Here is an 18,154-nt window from a genome sequence, read left to right as displayed (position 1 = left end):
GTTGTTTCGCCATTTGATTGGTACTTCGTCGGAGGTCGGGGACTTCGCTCAAGTCGCTTCTTCACTTTTTGAACCATTTCACGTGACATTTCAGTCTTTTGATGACCACCTCCATGAGGTTCCGTGATGCTACCTGTATCATTGTAACGAGTAACGATAAACAAAAACTTTATTTACTTCAAGGTGATTGAGCTCACGAACAATCGCTGGTTGTGATTTTCCAACCATTACTGATTTCCTTTTTTCGGCAAAAGGCTTGCGCGCGCTTGTAAACAATACTCTGGACTGTCATTTAGCTAACTAACAAACAGCTGATGCCCGTGCTGAGTACCGGACCCTGTACTAGCTGGTGTCGTTTTTTTTTTTTTTTTTTGAATAAAAATAAAAAAGTGGCAGCGCCATGAAAACATCTTTTTTAGTTAAAATGTTCTCAATCATAATTTTCGTAAAACTAACGCCTAAGACTTGACTAATCTACACTGTTAGTTAGGTGGCAACGCATTTAGTTTGATACCGATACCGCAACCTTTATTAAATTTTATTATTATTATTACTTTTTTTACTTGTGTGACAACGCCTTTTGCAAATGCATATTATTAAATTAAAGCTATCTTGACTGCATTGATATATCTACAAAAAACGTTTACAAGTAGATAATATATATTTGTAATCAACTTTTTAATTTCCAAAAGAAATTGGTGGCAACACCAGCTAAAATACTTTTCATTCAAGCTTGTTTAAACACCTTCCATTTTAAACCTACTTAGTCTGGGTATAATTGCGAGAACGAAATCGCAAAAAAAAATTCCGTTATTTTCCTTCTCTGTTGACAATAAAATTCAGTTGGCAACGCTATCAAAAAAATTGTTTTCGCAAAAATTGTTCTTAAACAAAGTTTCTAGATACTAATGCTGTAATACTTGTTTCTATTTCTGTAATAAATTACCGTTTTTTAATACAAGCAGGTGGCAACACTCAGCTGAAATAAGTGTTAAGTTTCAAGTGACTAAAAAATCGGTTTGATTTTTCACAATAATTTTTTTGTTTTTTTGCTGGCGGTCTTGTTCGTAAATTTTTTTTTCATATAACGGCGGCTCGACATGGGTAGCCCCGATTTCAAGAATATTCGGGAATTTTTAGCGTGTAACTGCTCGCATACGGATGCATACCGATGCAAAAATCAAAAAATAGTGAAAGATATCTTTGACCAGGGCACTGCACATTTTTTTGTCGCTCAAACTGAATGGGGCCAATCCTATATGTATTTGCTCTAGACCCACGATTTACCAGTCACTGACGAAACTATCGTCAGAACTTTTGCAGATGACACCGCTAACCCTCAGAAGGTTTCACTTAAGCTCCAAAAAAGACCTGATACTATATTTTAACTGTTAAAAGATTGGAGAATAAAATCCATAGAGACAAAATCAGTTCAAGTAACTTTAACACTCAATCGAAGCATTTGCCCTCCCATAAAGCTCAATAATGTAATCATTATTACAAAATATTTTGAATTTTAGCATCGAAATAGTCCAAAGATTCCTAAACACCAAGAATGATTACAAACGCTCTGTGATCTCGTATTTACCACAATAGCTCACGAAATAAAAACGCTTGCCAAATCACACAGTATAAGATTCCAATCGCACCTAAACCCTTTTATAGCAGAAATAATTCTCAATCCCATCTCCTTTAACAGACTGCAGAGGATGTCAACAACGAATTTATTATGCTAATAAGCAAAAATATAGAAATTGTTGCCCCATTGGGTGCTTTCCATGCCTATCTGGTATAATGTCTCAGTTTTAAGTACAAGTATTGCTGAATGTTAAAAAACAGATTGCAATAAAAAAATGGATATAAATAAAAGCTGAATCCGATGAACTTGCACAACTTTTTTTCTAACCTCAGAAACACAGTACATTTTTTTTTAATATTAACAGTTTTGGAATCTGGAAACTTCTTACTCGAAAGCTTTTGAGGTCATTGATTACAAAGCTGAATTTAAGGAAATAAATCAGACTAGTAAAGAAGTGCTAAATGCGACCCGGAGCGCACTGTTACTGCTACAACAACAACAACAACCCGGACCGCTCTTTATATACCCGTGCATATTTTAGTAAAATTTAATTTGTCCTTAGTTTGTTGAATCATACAAACACATAGAGAACGAGAGTTATTGCTTGTAACATCAGACGAGCGGACGAAATTTTAGTCAGTCCCGTGGCAACCGGTTCTACGTTACCGGAATGACTCGGGTTTTTTTCGACCAAGGGCTGGCACCCTAGTAAACTAGCCCTGTCTAGTGTACCGTACCCTACCTCACGGAATTTTAGTATTAACATATACAAAGTGGACGTGTATTTTGAGCCGATCTCAATAATATTTACAACAAATCTAACTAAATACGGTGAGGAGCAATATATGAACCATTTTTGGGCATGCATTTACCGAAACGTTGGCGTGGCACCGCCTATTTGTGTGCAAAAGCACGCGGGTACAAGAATTAAAAATGGTAGATTCAGTTTTTTAACAAGAATTTTGAAAGAAACTATTATTTGAATTTTTAAGAAATTTTTTATGTATTCTTTTTAGGTAGCTGATTATGAATCAGTGTTTCTCATTAAATCATGTTTCATGTTTCTCATTATGCATCTGTCAATCTCATTAAAACTACAAAAAAATAACCCCAGATAGATACTAAAAAATTGTTTAGTTCAGTTTTCAGTTTTTACAGATATCGTTCGCCATTTAGAGTTTGACTAATAAGATTTCAGATTCGTAGTTAGTAACGATTCAAATAACCGATGGTAAATTTTGTGAGAAATCTAATAATTTTGTAAAAAACCATTTTGTAAGAATTTCAGTTCTTCAAAATCAGTTTTTCTTTTTTTTTAATTCCGTCCACTGGAATTTTTCCGATTTCTCTACCTACATTTGACCACAGTGCGCTCGCACTGCTAATAGTTTTGTGTGCCAATATGTGTGGCGGTGTGTGTGTGCAATTGTCGGCTTTCAGTGATGTGCTTGATTTTTTCCGTTTTCTCCTTTGCCACTTCACGGCCGCTCAACCACACTCGGTCCATCTTAACCCGCAGCCGCCAGCTCGCCAGCCCAGTATTTGTACTGTTGATTAACTTTGTCATTGTCAGCGAGTACAACATAAATAACACTGATGAGTCATGGGAAAAATACTTACGTACTTATGCAACTACATATATGTGTATGTGTGTATGTATGTATGCATAAGCATAAATAAATATGAATGGCAAGTTGGTAGTTAGCTAAAAACAGTAGGTAGGCTCTCAGTAACTTGTTGTGGCCCATTAATGGGCGCGTGTGCACCTAAGTAGCAGTTACCGGATAGATGGGTTGGTCGGTCGGTTAGTTTGCTAGCCGGCTGGTTTGTCGGTATTTGTGTGTACTTCTATTTTGCCAGCAATGCCATTAGTTAATGCTGTTCATTTCTAATTGTGTACATAGCCTTATATGTTTTTCTTTGACGCGCCTATACAACCAACACCTCGTTCCCCACCCCCTCCCACCATTCTGATGTGACAGCAGGCGCCTAAGTGCTTTCTTCTCCCCCTATTTTTACTGCTTTTCTGAGTTGTTGGATTCTTTAGCTCTGCATTTGCATTTATAAGTAATTGCTTTATTATTGTGGCTGTTGGTGAAAAATTTCTATCTATCTTCTTACACATTTTCTACATTTTTTTGCAAATGTGATTTAATCAATGAATTAATTAATATATCTTAATATAATTGTATACATATATGTACATATGTGAATATGTTCGTGTGTGTGTGACTGATTGAATGCATTAGTTAGTGAGACGCCGTCGCATGATTTGAGCGCAGTGTTGGCAGTGATGAATTAATGAAACATACTTTGTTGACGTGCGCCTTAGAAAAATATAATCTCAAGTCCAACATATAGACCCAAATGGCATTTCCATTCACGCTTATGAAAGCTGCATCTGTCAATTTATAACATTTGTGAGTGGAGCGAACCCGGCCACCCGAGTCGTAGTCGAGTGTATTTCTATCTCACATACCGGCAGTAGCGCTTTCCCAGGTACGCTAATTAATGCGATCATAAAACATCTAAAGGTTTATTTACACACATCACATCAGTGCCGCATCAGTGTCAGTGAAAAATAAAGTATCGTCGCCTTAGTTTCAAATGGCCTTAGTTCTCACAGGTTATTGCAGATTGCGCAGTCATCGACACAGGATTGCGACCAATCCACTGAAACCCCAATACACTTTCGCCTTGAATATGGCGCTATAGCGGGAAGATGGTCGAGGCATCTCGGCCAATCGCAGCCAGAAAGAAAAGTATGTACGCTTAGTCCAAACCAGCTCTATCTTAAGAGGTCCCCAGCTGGTCTAGAGCTCTAAAATTTAGGATATTTTCAAGAATTTATTTTATTATATCGTCCCCTTAGTATAATAATAGCCTATGTGCTCATAGGCTATTATTTTTTTATTGAATTTTTGGATTCTCCATCGTCGATTTTATAAGTGGTCAAAATTATTGTGTCAAATTCTAGTTCCACAAAGTGGGTCAAAACGTCAGTCAAAAAATAATAAATATTTACAAACATAACAAGATTTGAGTGAGAGCTACTTTCGACAAAAAGTTTGAAATTCATTTTCTCAAAACATCAAAAAATTTATAGGCTATTTTAATACTAAGGGGACGATATATTCTTAAGTTACTATACTTTCGAAATATCGAAAAAACAAAAAATCGATTTTTTAAAATGTATATACCACCGGTCCCCTTAAGTTTATTAAGGGAACTGGGTTTGGAGGAGGTGCTGTGGGCAGTAGAGGGCACAAAAGGCCATGTGGTCGAAGAGCAAACCTCAAATCTATCCATCTATCTATCTAGTCTCAAATGGACCTATTCTAGCAATTTTCGTGACTTTTAATTAGTTACGTCGGCTACAATAGTTTGGCGTATTTCACTGATGAGCTGACGTTATTCTATTGGAAGTTCATTGAAAGCTCAAGAAATACTACGGATGTGTGTGAATTAGTATCACTGACCGAACAATCTTCAGCTAATCTCGGCAGACTGAAGGCGAATCTGCGTACAGAGTTTATCAGGTCAGGAGTTTTAATGTCAGGTTCACATAGTTTCATATGTCGATTTACCGTAAGAATGTGCAAAATGCACGACTTTGTTTAAAACGGTGGAAAAAATGCGCAATACCGTGTAGAAAAAAATTGTAAAAATTCAACGCAATTTTTAGCAACTTGGAACTTGATTTTATCATAATAAAATTTCAAAATATATAAAACTGCATATTTGCAAAATTTTTTAGAAATTCGAATAAAAACTGTGGAATTGTAATGAAAGATTGGTGGAATTGTTCTAATTTTTGTATAAAGTTTAAAATTTAGATTTGGATGATGATAAACGGTTCATTAGACAAGGCTAGTTTACTGGGGTGACAGCCCTTAGTCGGGGAAAAACCTCCGTCATTCCGGTAATGTAGAATCGATTGCCATGGGAATGGTTTAGATTTGTATAATTTTTGACAGCCAATGCGGTATACATTGATAAAGAATTAACGAAAATTAAAAAAAGGAAAGACAGTCGAAATTGGTCAAAATGTTGTGGTGTCGTCGTGAACTGTTGTGGTTCCACCACTGTTACAGTTTTGGCAAAAGCTACCACTAGCTTTAAACTAACACAGCCATATTTAAAACCCAAAAGCTATTGATTAGTTATAAAAATTTTAAATTTATGCCAATACATGAATTTAAATTTGCCTCGTTGTTTTTTATTTATTTATTTTTTTTTAAGTAATATTGTTTTTGTTTTTTTTTAATACAATATTTTTTTGGAATTTTTTTTTTAATAATACCTTTTTTAATTTTCTTGTTGTATAATAAATAAATGATTTATTTTTAAAAATAATTTTTATTTTTATTTTTTTGAAAATATTTTTTTTTTTGGTTTTTGAAATAATAATTGTTTTTGTTTTTGAAAATATTAATTTGTTTTTTAAATAATTGATTTTCATTCGGCACACATTAATTATTAAGCGTCAAAATCAACGAGACCGCAAATTTACCGAAAAAATTGAGAGAAAATTCCGTATACGTTAATCATTTGAAACACAATTTTTTTTTATTTTAACTTGATAGCTTCGAGGATTTAATTGCATGCATATGAATGTCCATCACAAAAAATTATATTGCTTGCAAGACTAATTGACATAGCACTAAAAGAAGTACTTGTTTGAATTTTTTACTTATTTTTTGTGAACTGATATGGCGAGCGAAAAGATATCTCACAGATAGAGGAAATTAGGTGTAGGTTGGGTTTACTTACCAGTTTTTTTGCGCCAACTTAAAAACAGTTTTGTAAAAAAATAGGAACCAAAATATATAATCTTTTTACGCTACGCTAGAACTTTCAGTTCTTCTACCTATTAAAGATATTCAATGTATGCCGAAAGGATAGAAGCTGAGAAGGTGCCATTGAAACGCACAGTTTTGAGTATAAATGTGAACATATATACATACATATGGACATATACATATAGCGATTTTTAATAGAAAGTGAAGTAAAAAACTCTGACCATTTCGCTCAAGGCAAAAAAAATTGTGTGCCTAATCTCAGTGATTTTATGGGGGCATTATTGCACTTTAAAAAATATTCTTTGACCGAAGCCAATTTGCGTTCTAGCGTTCCAAAAATGGAGGAACCAACAACAGAAAATTCGATACATTCTTCGGTACCACCATGGCTAAGGAGAAAAGTCAGAACAGGCGGTCAAAAAATGTTTGCTGTTTGCTTAACAATTCTGTTCTGGCCATATGATTCTGGTCGAATATGCGGCACGCATCGGTAGGTCAATCGGCGAAAATGTAGATAAAAACATGTAAATCGTAAAGTCCGTCTGGCATGTGAGCTTTTATTCCATTTCCCAGTACTTGAAGCCTAGCCACAAAACCCTTTCGGACCATTTGAATATGGATGGTCTTAAGAAGAAGATCGACATATGGGTGCCACATGAGTTGACGCAAAGTAAACTTTTGGAACGAATTAAAGCCTGCCTACGATTCTTTGGCGAAACATAACGAAGAGTCGACACGTCTGATGATGGAAAACAGGTATCAGTGAAAATCGCGGTGGTCAAATCACAATGAGCCCGCCCAATAAATCGCAAAGCTCGGATTAACTGGTTTTTGTTGTAATATAATCTATATTTCTATACAAAAAAATTACAAAATTTCCACACAAAAGAAAGAAATGTTCACCTTTGTTGACCAGGCACAGCACCCGAGATACGTTGTTGTTGTAGCAGCATAAACATTCCCCGTGCCTATACGAGGAGTGCTGCTGAAGTGATAGTCCTTGGCCGGATATAAATCCGGGTCGTTCCGATAACGTAGAACCGATTGTCGTGGGAAAGGCACCCGAGATATCATTAACATCGGCTTGTTGCTCACAGAATCCGCTTCGAGTATGAAGTGTCTATTTGACGTAGCGGTCGCATAATTTTCTACAACAACACATTCACTGAAACAGATTCTTTATGCGCGCGACTAATAAACTTTTAAATGCTATTTATTTTTAATTTATTGTCGATGATGAATAACCGTTTTCTAAAAATTTAATTAAAATGCACTGACTCATCTAACTGGCTGGCTCCTGTTGATTTCTCGCAATAAAACGCGAAGCAACTGTAAGTCGAACTCTGTTAATTGCCCAGTTTTTCCAGTAGCTAATTATATATTTTACCTTGAATTTTCCACCTAATGCAGCAACACTCTATGAAATTGAATTTTAAGCAACACTTTAACACTTAACTTTGACCTTCGCAGATTTGTGTATTAACTCTTTTCTTTTTTTTCTTATTTCTTTTGCGCTTGTATAAATTACACTTCATTTACGCTTACGCCCATTAACTCCCCTTATGGGAATTTTTATATTTCATCTGCCACCTCTTATGGTGTATTCATTTCGTTTACAATGCACTACAAGCAAATGCAATAACAAAAACAAAACAAGTGTACATACATACATACATATGCATACATACATACGTATATTAAAACAGTAGTGTGAAGAAATGAAGGAATGCCTTTGTGTAATGTGATAAATAACATTTGCTGTTGTTGATTTCGGGCGGTGGGGTTAACTGGGCGAGCCGGTGTTTACCACTGTGTGGTAGCTTACCACACCCACATCAAACTTACATACTATAAATATAGTGAAATGAATACACACATACACATGCCCACCTTAGTACGCATCCAACGCAGAAATATCGATTACATCTTTATGCTTGGGCTATCGCACGTGTCTTAGAGATTTTTATTTTCCAGCTGCACTGACTTGCTGTAAGCGATTTGTTTATTTTTTTCCGATTTATTTGCTTCTTTCGCGTATTTGCTATATTTAAAGCTCCAATTTCTAGCGCAAGTGCAGAGCATGAACTTTTTTTTTTTGAAACTCCAAAAGTTTATTTGAGAAAAAAAGTGTTGAAACGCTAAATGAATTCTTTTAGTAGACATTTTTAGCTCTAATACCCCCGGTCTTGAGTCCTATATATTAAACGATAGAACTGCATGAGAAAAGGTAGAAAAGTTTGGGGAGTGGAGAGGTTGTTTGTTTCTTGTTTTCACATAGAATTCCGTTACGACTCAAAACATCTATCTTAATATGTAAAAGGCAAAAGTACTGCTCCTCACCACATATCGCGGAAAATTATATATGTTTCTTCCATTGATTTTCGAAGCATCCCAGCTCAAAGTACGCATAGAAAAATTAAAATACACTCTTGTGATTTATTTCAATCGATTTGGTTGGACTATGAATATATTTTCCTTGTCACAGATTAGGAGTTTCATATAGAATTTTCATAAAAGTGTGTGTCTCTGTGTGATAATTTATGGTAAAATTTGTTTTCAAAATGGTTTAATCCCATCGTAGGGCAGGCCTTTGACTAGAAGTACTAAATTTCAGCTTTTCAAATATCAGCAAATTTTGAAATATTACCAAATAAACAATTCGGGAGGAAAAAACCTCAACTATGAAGAAAACTGCTGTGACTAAATTTCGCACTAAGCTAAGAGAAACACTACAGACTATTATGGTAAACATGCCATCTACTATTTAAGGCGAGTATTTCCGAAGAAAAACAATAATTTAGTGAAAAAAGTGAAATAGTCTATTAAATTGAGGTAGAGAGGCAGTGGAAGACTCTTAAATCAAATCGATGGATGATCTCAGAAAATGTTGTAAAAAAAAGTTTAAAAACTTATTCTGTGAAAAGGCGAGTTTAAAATAGAAACCAATTGCAGAAATGGTTGCAGTATCATCTACGACATTTTTTAAGTGTTTACATTACCAACTTTGTATGTCTAAGGTCAGCGGAGGACGCTTACCACACTTCAGACACCAGAGCGCGAGCTTTTCAGTCTGTGTAGCAAGGACTGATATACTCGTACAGCTTTGAACTGGATTTGTACATTCATTACTAATTTTTACAAGTGGAAATAAGTCAAGTGCTTGTGGAGCGGCACAAAACAAGTCTGTCAGCGTCTAGAAAATTCAGTCGGCTGGAAAAAATAAAGACAGGGTAAGACATGGATAAGACATGAATCATGTTGCCATGGTTACCCAACAGAAATATGTTTTCGAAGCACTTAACCACCTCGCCTGCAGTCCAGATTTCACCTCTTCAGATTTTTAATAATATCCGAAAATAAAAAAAAAAGAGCTTCAGGGAAGGAGAAATATTTTTGAGGTCGGCCAATTCTACTCGTTTAAAACTTAAAAAAAAAAAATTTTTTCAAATAAAAATAAATTCTGTAAAAATTTACCGAAAAGAAAAAAATGTTTATTAATAGATTTTGTCATACGTGGACTTGATTCGCATTATTTTGATTTTTTTAATTTACTTGTTTTAATTTAATTTTCATTTTGTTTTTCGACGTTGTTTATTTGACGTTACCTTACTTTACTTAACTTTACTTTAATTTATTTTACTTGACTTAATTTAATATGGTTTGAACTGATGTGATTTGATTTGATTTAATTTAATTTCTTTTAACTTCATTTCATTTCATTTGATTTCAACTTGATGTGATTTTAGTTGATTTCATTTCATTTGATGTTACGTTTATTATTGCCTTGGTTTGTTTTACTTTACTTAACTCAAATTTACTTCACTTAACTTAACTTAAATTTACTTTACATACTTTGCTTAACTTGAATGTACTTTACTTAAATTTACTTCACTTACTTAACTTAAATTACTTTACTTAACTTAACTTTAATTTACTTTACTCAACTTTGCTTTACTTTACTTAAATTTAGTCCAACTGAATATTTGATTTAATTGGGCTAACTTCTCTTACATTTTACTTAACTTATCTTAAATTTTCTTAACTTAAATTTACTTAACTTATCTTAAATTTTCTTAACTTAAATTTACTTTACTTTACTTAACTTAAATTACTTTACTGTACTTAACTTATCTTAAATTTACTTAACTTAACTTAAATTTGCTTTACTTTACTGAACTTAACTTCAATTACTTTACTTAACTTAGCTTAAATTTACTTTACTTCACTTAACTTAAATTTACTTAACTTTGCTTTCTTCTTCTTAATTGGCGCGATAACCGCTTACGCGATTTTGGCCGAGTCGTTTCTTTCTCGTGCTAACTGGCGCCAATTAGACACACCAATTGAAGCCAAGTCCTTCTCCACCTGATCTTTCCTACGCAGAGGAGGCCTTCCTCTTCCTCTACTACCACCAGCTGGTACCGCATCGAATACTTTCAGTGCCGGAGCGTTTGTATCCATTCGGACGACATGACCCAGCCAACGTAGCCGCTGGATCTTTATTCGCTGCGCTATGTCTATGTCGTCGTAAAGCTCATCGTTCCATCGCCTGCGATATTCGTCGTTGCCAACGTGCAAAGGTCCAAAAATCTTGCGCAGAATCTTTTTCTCAAACACTCCAAGCGTCGCTTCATCGGATATTGTCATCGTCCACGCTTCTGCGCCACACGTTAGAACGGACATGATGAGAGTCTTGTAGAGTGTTAGTTTTGTTCGTCGAGAGAGGACTTTACTACTCAATTGCCTACTTAGGCCAAAGTAGCACTTGTTGACAAGAGAGATTCTACGTTGGATTTCATAGCTGACATTGTTATTGGTGTTAATGCTGCTTTCTAAGTATACGAAGTCTTTTACAATTTCGAAATCATAGCTGTCAACAGTGCGCCGACTGTTTGTTTGATGACAGCAGGTACTTCGTTTTATCCTCGTTCACCAGACCCAATCACTTTGCCTCTTTATCCAGTTTGGAGAAGGCAGAACTAACAGCGCGGTTGTTAAGGCCAATGATGTCAATATCATCAGGCATACGCCAACAATTGTACGCACTTATAAAAAATTATGCCTGAGCGGTTAAGTTCTGCGGCTCGTACGATTCTCTCCAACATCAGGTTAAAGAAGTCACACGACCCTGTCTGAAACCTCGTTTGGTATCAAACGGCTCGGAGAAGTCCTTCCCAATTCTGACGGCGCTGCTGGTGTTCAGCTTTATTGTTCTTTAGCCGCGTTATCGCTACTCTCACCTCGTCATGGTCGGGTAGCGGAACGTCAATTCCGTCGTCAATGATTGGGGTATCGGGATCTTCACATTCTCTGTGACATACGCAGCTGTCACTATTTAGTAGGTTCGAGAAGTGTTTCCTCCATAATTTAAGATTGCTCTGGATGTCGGTCACCAGATCGCCGTCTTTGTTCTTACAGGAAAACGCCCCGGTCTTGAACTTTGCTTTGCTTTGCTTTACTTTAATTTAATCCAACTGAATATTTGATTTAATTAGGCTAATTGTAATTTACTGTAGAAAAACTGTACTATATTTATTGTAATTTATTATTTTTCTATTATTTTAGTTTACTTAATTTTTTCTTTTGAGTTAATTATGATATAATTTGTAGGTTAAATTTACGGGCTGTCATTTATTTGTTATTTTTTGTATTGAAAATTTTAATTATTTTTCTCTTACGTGATCTTTCCATAAACAACATTTTTTATGTTTGCTTAAAAATTCACTTAAGTCGGCCAAAACTGCTAACAGCAATCAGCTGCGGTAAGTAATTCTCTCCGTTTGTCATTACTAATTTAATCTGTAAATTACATAGCTGCACACTGTAATGGTGTGAGCACGTCTTCAAACAGGTGTAGTTATGTGATTATTGCCTTTCTTCCATAATAAATTAGTCGTTGAATTCAATTTATTTGCTTTTTTTTGTCGGTTCTCGTGTTGTAGAATTAACAATTTATGATGTATTTTTTTTTTTTGCTATTGGAATTGTTGAGATAATAAATATGTATGCAATGGCGACGAAGATCGTGTTAATAAACAGAGTAATGATTTTTTTTTTACTAGCGCGGGTAAAGACATTTTTTCACGCGCAGTTGACGCATTTGTATTTATAATTTCATAACTAAATATTTTAAAAGTGAATGAAAAAAGTCAATGAAACTTGAACTTTTATAGCTTTAATTAGAGCTATTTGGAAAAATTGCATAGTGCTGATATTTTCGAATTCTCTTAAAAACCTATTCTGTGGAAGCAAGTCAAATTTACTTTTGTGTGATACATAAACGGAATTATTCAAGGTTAACTTTTTTGCCTTCAAAGAAAGCTGTTTTCGAACAGTAAGTGGAGCCAACTTAGAGTTGTTCCCAGGTTACTTCATCGCTCTTAATGGAAAGCTTTCGCAGCTGAATGGATCTATTGAGAGACAGAAAGCTGACTATGTACCTAAAAAGGGTGACGTAGTAACGTTTAGACACATTTTATGTGAATGTCCAACTTTAATCTATATAGAAATTTTTGCATGCAGCAATTAGGAATGCGGCAACTAAGAATATTTATTTCACCCTTTATTATTGAGTCTAAAAATGCTTTGGTGGGTGGATACTGGGCGTTAGTAACTTGATATTGTAATGCAAAATACTTTTATGGCTGTAGTGCTCCTCCGTTCTCAATATCTAATATATCTGTATGTTTATCAGCAGCCAAAATCACCTTTTGAATAATTCTAGCAAAGTAATTGTCATCCTTGGTACAACTGAGCACCTGGCACAATCCATCTGTTGATCTTAAGTACGAGTGTCCTCTATAAGCCTTTAGAAAAATATAAAAAAAAAAATATTTTGGATATATATATATTTTTTTTTTATTATTATACTTTTTTTCAACATAAATCTCCCTTGAATTCTATGCACTTTTTCAATTGTTTTGCCCAACTTTTTTAAAACGTCTCAAAAAAGTAAGTAAGATTGTCGAAGCTCCTCAAAATAGGTATCCATTTGACCGCTGACCTTCTCATTTAACGAGAATCGTTGTCCAATGAACCATTAACTTCTAATTTTGGAAGTAAAAAAAATCACTAGGGGTATGTGTTGTAATAATTCAAAGTATAATTCTATGATTTTGGTCATTGAAATTGCACAGTTGTGTTTAATCTCCACTCGAAATTAACTTTTTGAAGATTCTTCTAAATAAGCAAAAGTTTCTTGCTTCAATGGACCATAAAATTAAAAAGACATACGATCGATACGACTCAAACTTTGATCGTTCCCACGACAGTCGGTTCTACGTAACCGGAACGACCCGGACTTATATCCGGCCAAGGACTGTCACTTCAGCAGTATTTCTCCGTATATGTATATGAGGAATGTTTATACTGCCACAACAGCAACAACTCAAACTTTGACAGCTATCCAATGAGCAATGATATTTGTTAACCGTTCTCAATGCGGATTTTCTAAGCGATTATCTTCGAATGGCCATCAACCCATTATTTGTCCAGTGCCGAGACTATATAGTGTATACACCATTTTTCTGAAGCAGTGAGACAATAAAATGTCTTTTCTGTGGACTTGTATTGCGTTCTCTAGTTTAGCGTAGTATATTTGCCAGTCCGATGTGTAAAAAGTGAACCAATTTCATTTGATACGTTTCAAAGAATTTCTCAGATTTATTATAGAATTTGGACAGTTTAAGAAAGAGAGTAAAAAAAAGAACTAAGTCACCTGCCCCTCCATCCCTCTCACATTTATGGTGTTTTTTGTGTTTGCTTTAAATTCAATGTGCAACTATGCCTTCATTTTTCTTACCTACTCAAATACGCACCAAAGCAATACAATTCAAGCATCATTTGCTGCTCTTGACAACACTCTTAGCAACATGTTGCTAGGTAATGTATTTTCATATTTCATAGGCAATGTATCTCGGAGACTGTTGTGTTGAGGAAATACTACTCGCGCATGCTTATTGCTAGGAAATTGAAGTGGATAATCTATTGTATGCATTTGAGATTGTATTAAATGCATATTTGTTATTTTCACTTTCGAAATAATTTAAGAAATTTCTCAATTTGCTTCCGCACTAGAAATTATTAACGGCTTTTTGTCAACGAATTCCGCGTTTTTTGTGTCAGCTACACGTCACTTGGCAACTGCTTTGTTGTACTCTGTTGTTCGCGCCTCTATGCAATTGGGTCAACGCAGCTGCCAGTGATGTACATATACTCGTATTCTACAATTCGACATCTAATGCTTTCGCTGTTTATGTGCAGTATATGCATGCATATCTATCGCAAAAAAATGTGTGCGAATTTCTACACAAATACATAATGCATGTGTAGGGACATATATTTGTATTTTGATATTTTTTAAGTTCAGTTTAATATTTACTGCAACATTTTTACCACAAATCTTGAGCATCGCAAAAAATTCGCATACGACTACAAAGCAATCTCATCCATATGTATGACTCAATTCATTAATAAAATTAGCTTATTTACAATACAGTTAAAATAGAACACAAAAAAAAAAATTAAAAATAGATAAAAGGAAAATAGCGCGATTTGAATGCCACAAAGAGCCAAAATGATTATGTTATGTTATGCTAGCTATTTTGCAAAACAATAAAGCATGCAAACAACGGACAATATCAAGCAATAATTAAAATATCGCTGGAGTTGCAGAGAAATCGTGAAATTAATTAAAAACACATTTGTTGACAGAAAAAAGAAATGTTAAAATTTTGTATAACCACAAAGTTTTTCAATAAGTGCGCTCGAACTTTGCCAGTGTATAGTGGTTATCTTCGCTAAGCTACAACTGCCAAATTTGGCTGGAGTATTTATTTGGTTATGACATTTAACCAAGAAACGGTGCAAAAATCAATAATGCGTTGAGATTTTTAGAATCAGTGCTCTTTCCGCCAAACGTTCAGCGGGTTGATGTGTACTCGCTGTCAAAATCAAATAGCTGGAGAAGCTCGACCAAGGATGTACTCGACAATTGTATGAAAAGTAAATAAAAATAATTATGGCAACATAATTCAAGCTGTTTATTTTAAATACCGAGCGCTCTTAATGAAAGACCCTATGTACAGCTATTTTCAATACAATAGAATACTAGTGAAACATACTTTAAACTGCTGGATAATCATTAAGTTAATTTTTTATTCGGTCTCACGTGAAACAATTATTTTTTAATACACGAAAACAAAAATAAACAACAAAGTATGCTGTTAAAAAGCAAAATTGTACGAATTCAGCTTATTGAATATTATTTTTTTTTACAGTGGGGGTCAAAGTAATAGCAGCGCGACATATTGGAAAGTTGTGACTATTTATTTAAGTTTTCAACTTTGTTTATTGTAATTAACATTTTTTTTGTTTTTACATTTTTTTACAAATTTTATTTTTTTTTTTAATTTTTTTATTACTTTCTTTTATTTTTTTGTTAATAATTTTTTGTAATATTTTTTTTTTAATAATTTTTTTATTAATTAATTTCATTTTTTTTTTTCATTTTTTACTAATTTTTTTATAAAATTTTTTTATTAATTTTTTTATTACTTTCTTTAATATTTTTGTTAATAATTTTTTTTTAATATTTTTTTATAATAATTTTTTATTAATTAATTTAATTTTTTTTTTACATTTTTTACCAATTTTTTTTTTATAATTTTGTTATTAAATTTTTTTTAATGTTTTTTATTTTTTTTTCTTTTATTTTTCTTTTATTATTATTTCTATATTATAAAAATGTAGTTCATACTAGGTATAACGACAACCATATACTCAAAAGTAAAAAATGTTCACAAAACTTTCAAAGTTTTTAGTTGTGTCAAAGTGTTAAAGTTGTTTGTTTGTTTATTCAATGTTATTTTATTTTACATTAGTTACGGTCAAAATAATGGCAGCGCGACATATTGGAAAGTTGTGATTTGTTTATTTAATTTTTAAACTTTATTTATTGTAATTTTTTTTTTTTAATTTTTAAACTTTGTTTACTGTAATTTTTTTTTTTTTTAATTTTTTTTATTTAAAATTTTTATTTATTGTAATTTTTTTTTTTAATTTTTAAACTTTGTTTACTGTAATTTTTTTTTTTTAATTTTTTTTATTTAAAATTTTTCTTTAATTTATTTTTTTTTTAATCATTTTTTTTTTAATTTTTTTTTTATAAAAATATCGTTCATACTACAACCATATACTCAAAACTAAACACTTTAAACTCAATAAATTTTCGCAAAACTGTCAAACTTTTTAGTCACAATTTTTGGAAAAGTTCTGGATTTGCAGTTTTGTAACCCATTCAATTTGGTTTAATATTTTGCTCAAAATGCGCATTGATTAATCATCATTTTATTTTACTTCTTGTTTTTTGTCGCGATGTTATGCTTTTTTTGCGCGTAGCGAAGACCGACATTTTTTATATGGAAATGCTCAGAACAATTATGAAAAATCAGTGGGAATTTGTAGCCGCTTTAAAAATGAACAAAATTATACCAAAATTAAATGAGTTACAAAACTGCATGCCTAGAATTTTTTTTTGTAGAGATTTTGACTACAAAGTTTGAAATTTGTATCAAAATTTGTTGCATTTTTTTTTTCTTAATTGTGCAAAGTTTAAAACCTTGAAACTTCTACTTGTATTATATGATTTTTGTTGCAGTATGAAATATATTTTTAAATTTTTAAATTAAATAAATTAATAAAAATTATTATTAAATTAAATTAAATTAAAAATAAATAAATAATCGAACCTTGTAAAATGTTCCGCTGCTATTATTTTAACAGCCACTGTTTAGATAAATATATCACTCTTAAAACTGTGCACAGCTCAAGAATTTTACTAAAATCTCATTTCGGTAAAATTAGGAGAGCTCCAAAATTTTGATTCAAAAATGCGTTAACTAGAAATTTGATCTTGTTTTTTAAAGATTTCTTTTCAGCTTTTAAAAATTTTGGTCTTTTTTACTACTTCAATTTCGATGCTGCTAGCATTTTTGACCGCCTAAAACGTATGTTGTAGGTAAGAGGAATTTGTTGTAAAGTTCCATTAAAATTCATTTCAGAACTTCCTGATAATGTTGAACCCACAAATCTTATGTTAAAACGTATCATTGTGTGGTGTGAAAAATGTGAAGCACAATAAATAATTTTTTTGTTCTCTACTTTTTTTTCAATGTATTAGTTTAGAAAGAAGAAATACATTATTTTTATATTTTATTTTGCGCAAATGGCTTAAAACTGTTTTATGGTCGATCTTTAGCGCAGGAGCTATGAAATGTAGAACCGTCTGTCTGTCAAACTCTCGGTTAGCAACTCGATGGCATTCCGCTAATGACGAAGTCAGTTTCAGTTTTTTATTAAACTTTTTTTTAATGATGATTTAATTTCATACGCAAATACCCATAATTTGACCTTTTAAATTCGAGTTATGTTTTTAATTTCTTGATATTCTGCAGCAAAAAGAAAAATGTAATTGATAAACTGCGAATGTTGAGAAAGCCCAACACTGACACACTCTGAGTGCCTGCAATTTTTTACAATATATTTTCCTCTTTCTTATTATATAATTTCCGACAATTTCACGCCTATAAATGCCATATTATCGCCCATTATCTACTCAAATTCTTTTTACTTTTTTAAACATCTCCATTCCTTTTATATTTACAGATTTTAAATATGGAAGACGATTCAAATTGGTATCGTGCCGAATTAGACAGTAAAGAGGGGCTCATACCCAGTAACTACATAGAAATGAAAAATCATGAGTAAGTGTGAA

The 18,154-nt window shown here is 33.0% G+C and overlaps 1 protein-coding gene across 12 annotated transcripts in view; it reads left to right on the top strand.

Moving 5' to 3' along the window:
- LOC128868566 (growth factor receptor-bound protein 2) overlaps positions 1-18,154 on the top strand; it is a 56,706-nt gene that overhangs the window by 28,892 nt on the left and 9,660 nt on the right. For all 12 annotated transcript variants that reach the window (XM_054110813.1, XM_054110807.1, XM_054110803.1 and 9 more), the window contains exon 3: positions 18,046-18,143. In XM_054110813.1, coding sequence (XP_053966788.1) covers positions 18,046-18,143 — 98 coding nt within the window. The remainder of the gene's footprint in view (positions 1-18,045; positions 18,144-18,154) is intronic.

This window comes from Anastrepha ludens, chromosome 6 (assembly GCF_028408465.1).
Source record: "Anastrepha ludens isolate Willacy chromosome 6, idAnaLude1.1, whole genome shotgun sequence".
Taxonomy (NCBI): domain Eukaryota; kingdom Metazoa; phylum Arthropoda; class Insecta; order Diptera; family Tephritidae; genus Anastrepha; species Anastrepha ludens.
This window is presented reverse-complemented; position numbering and strand designations above follow the sequence as displayed.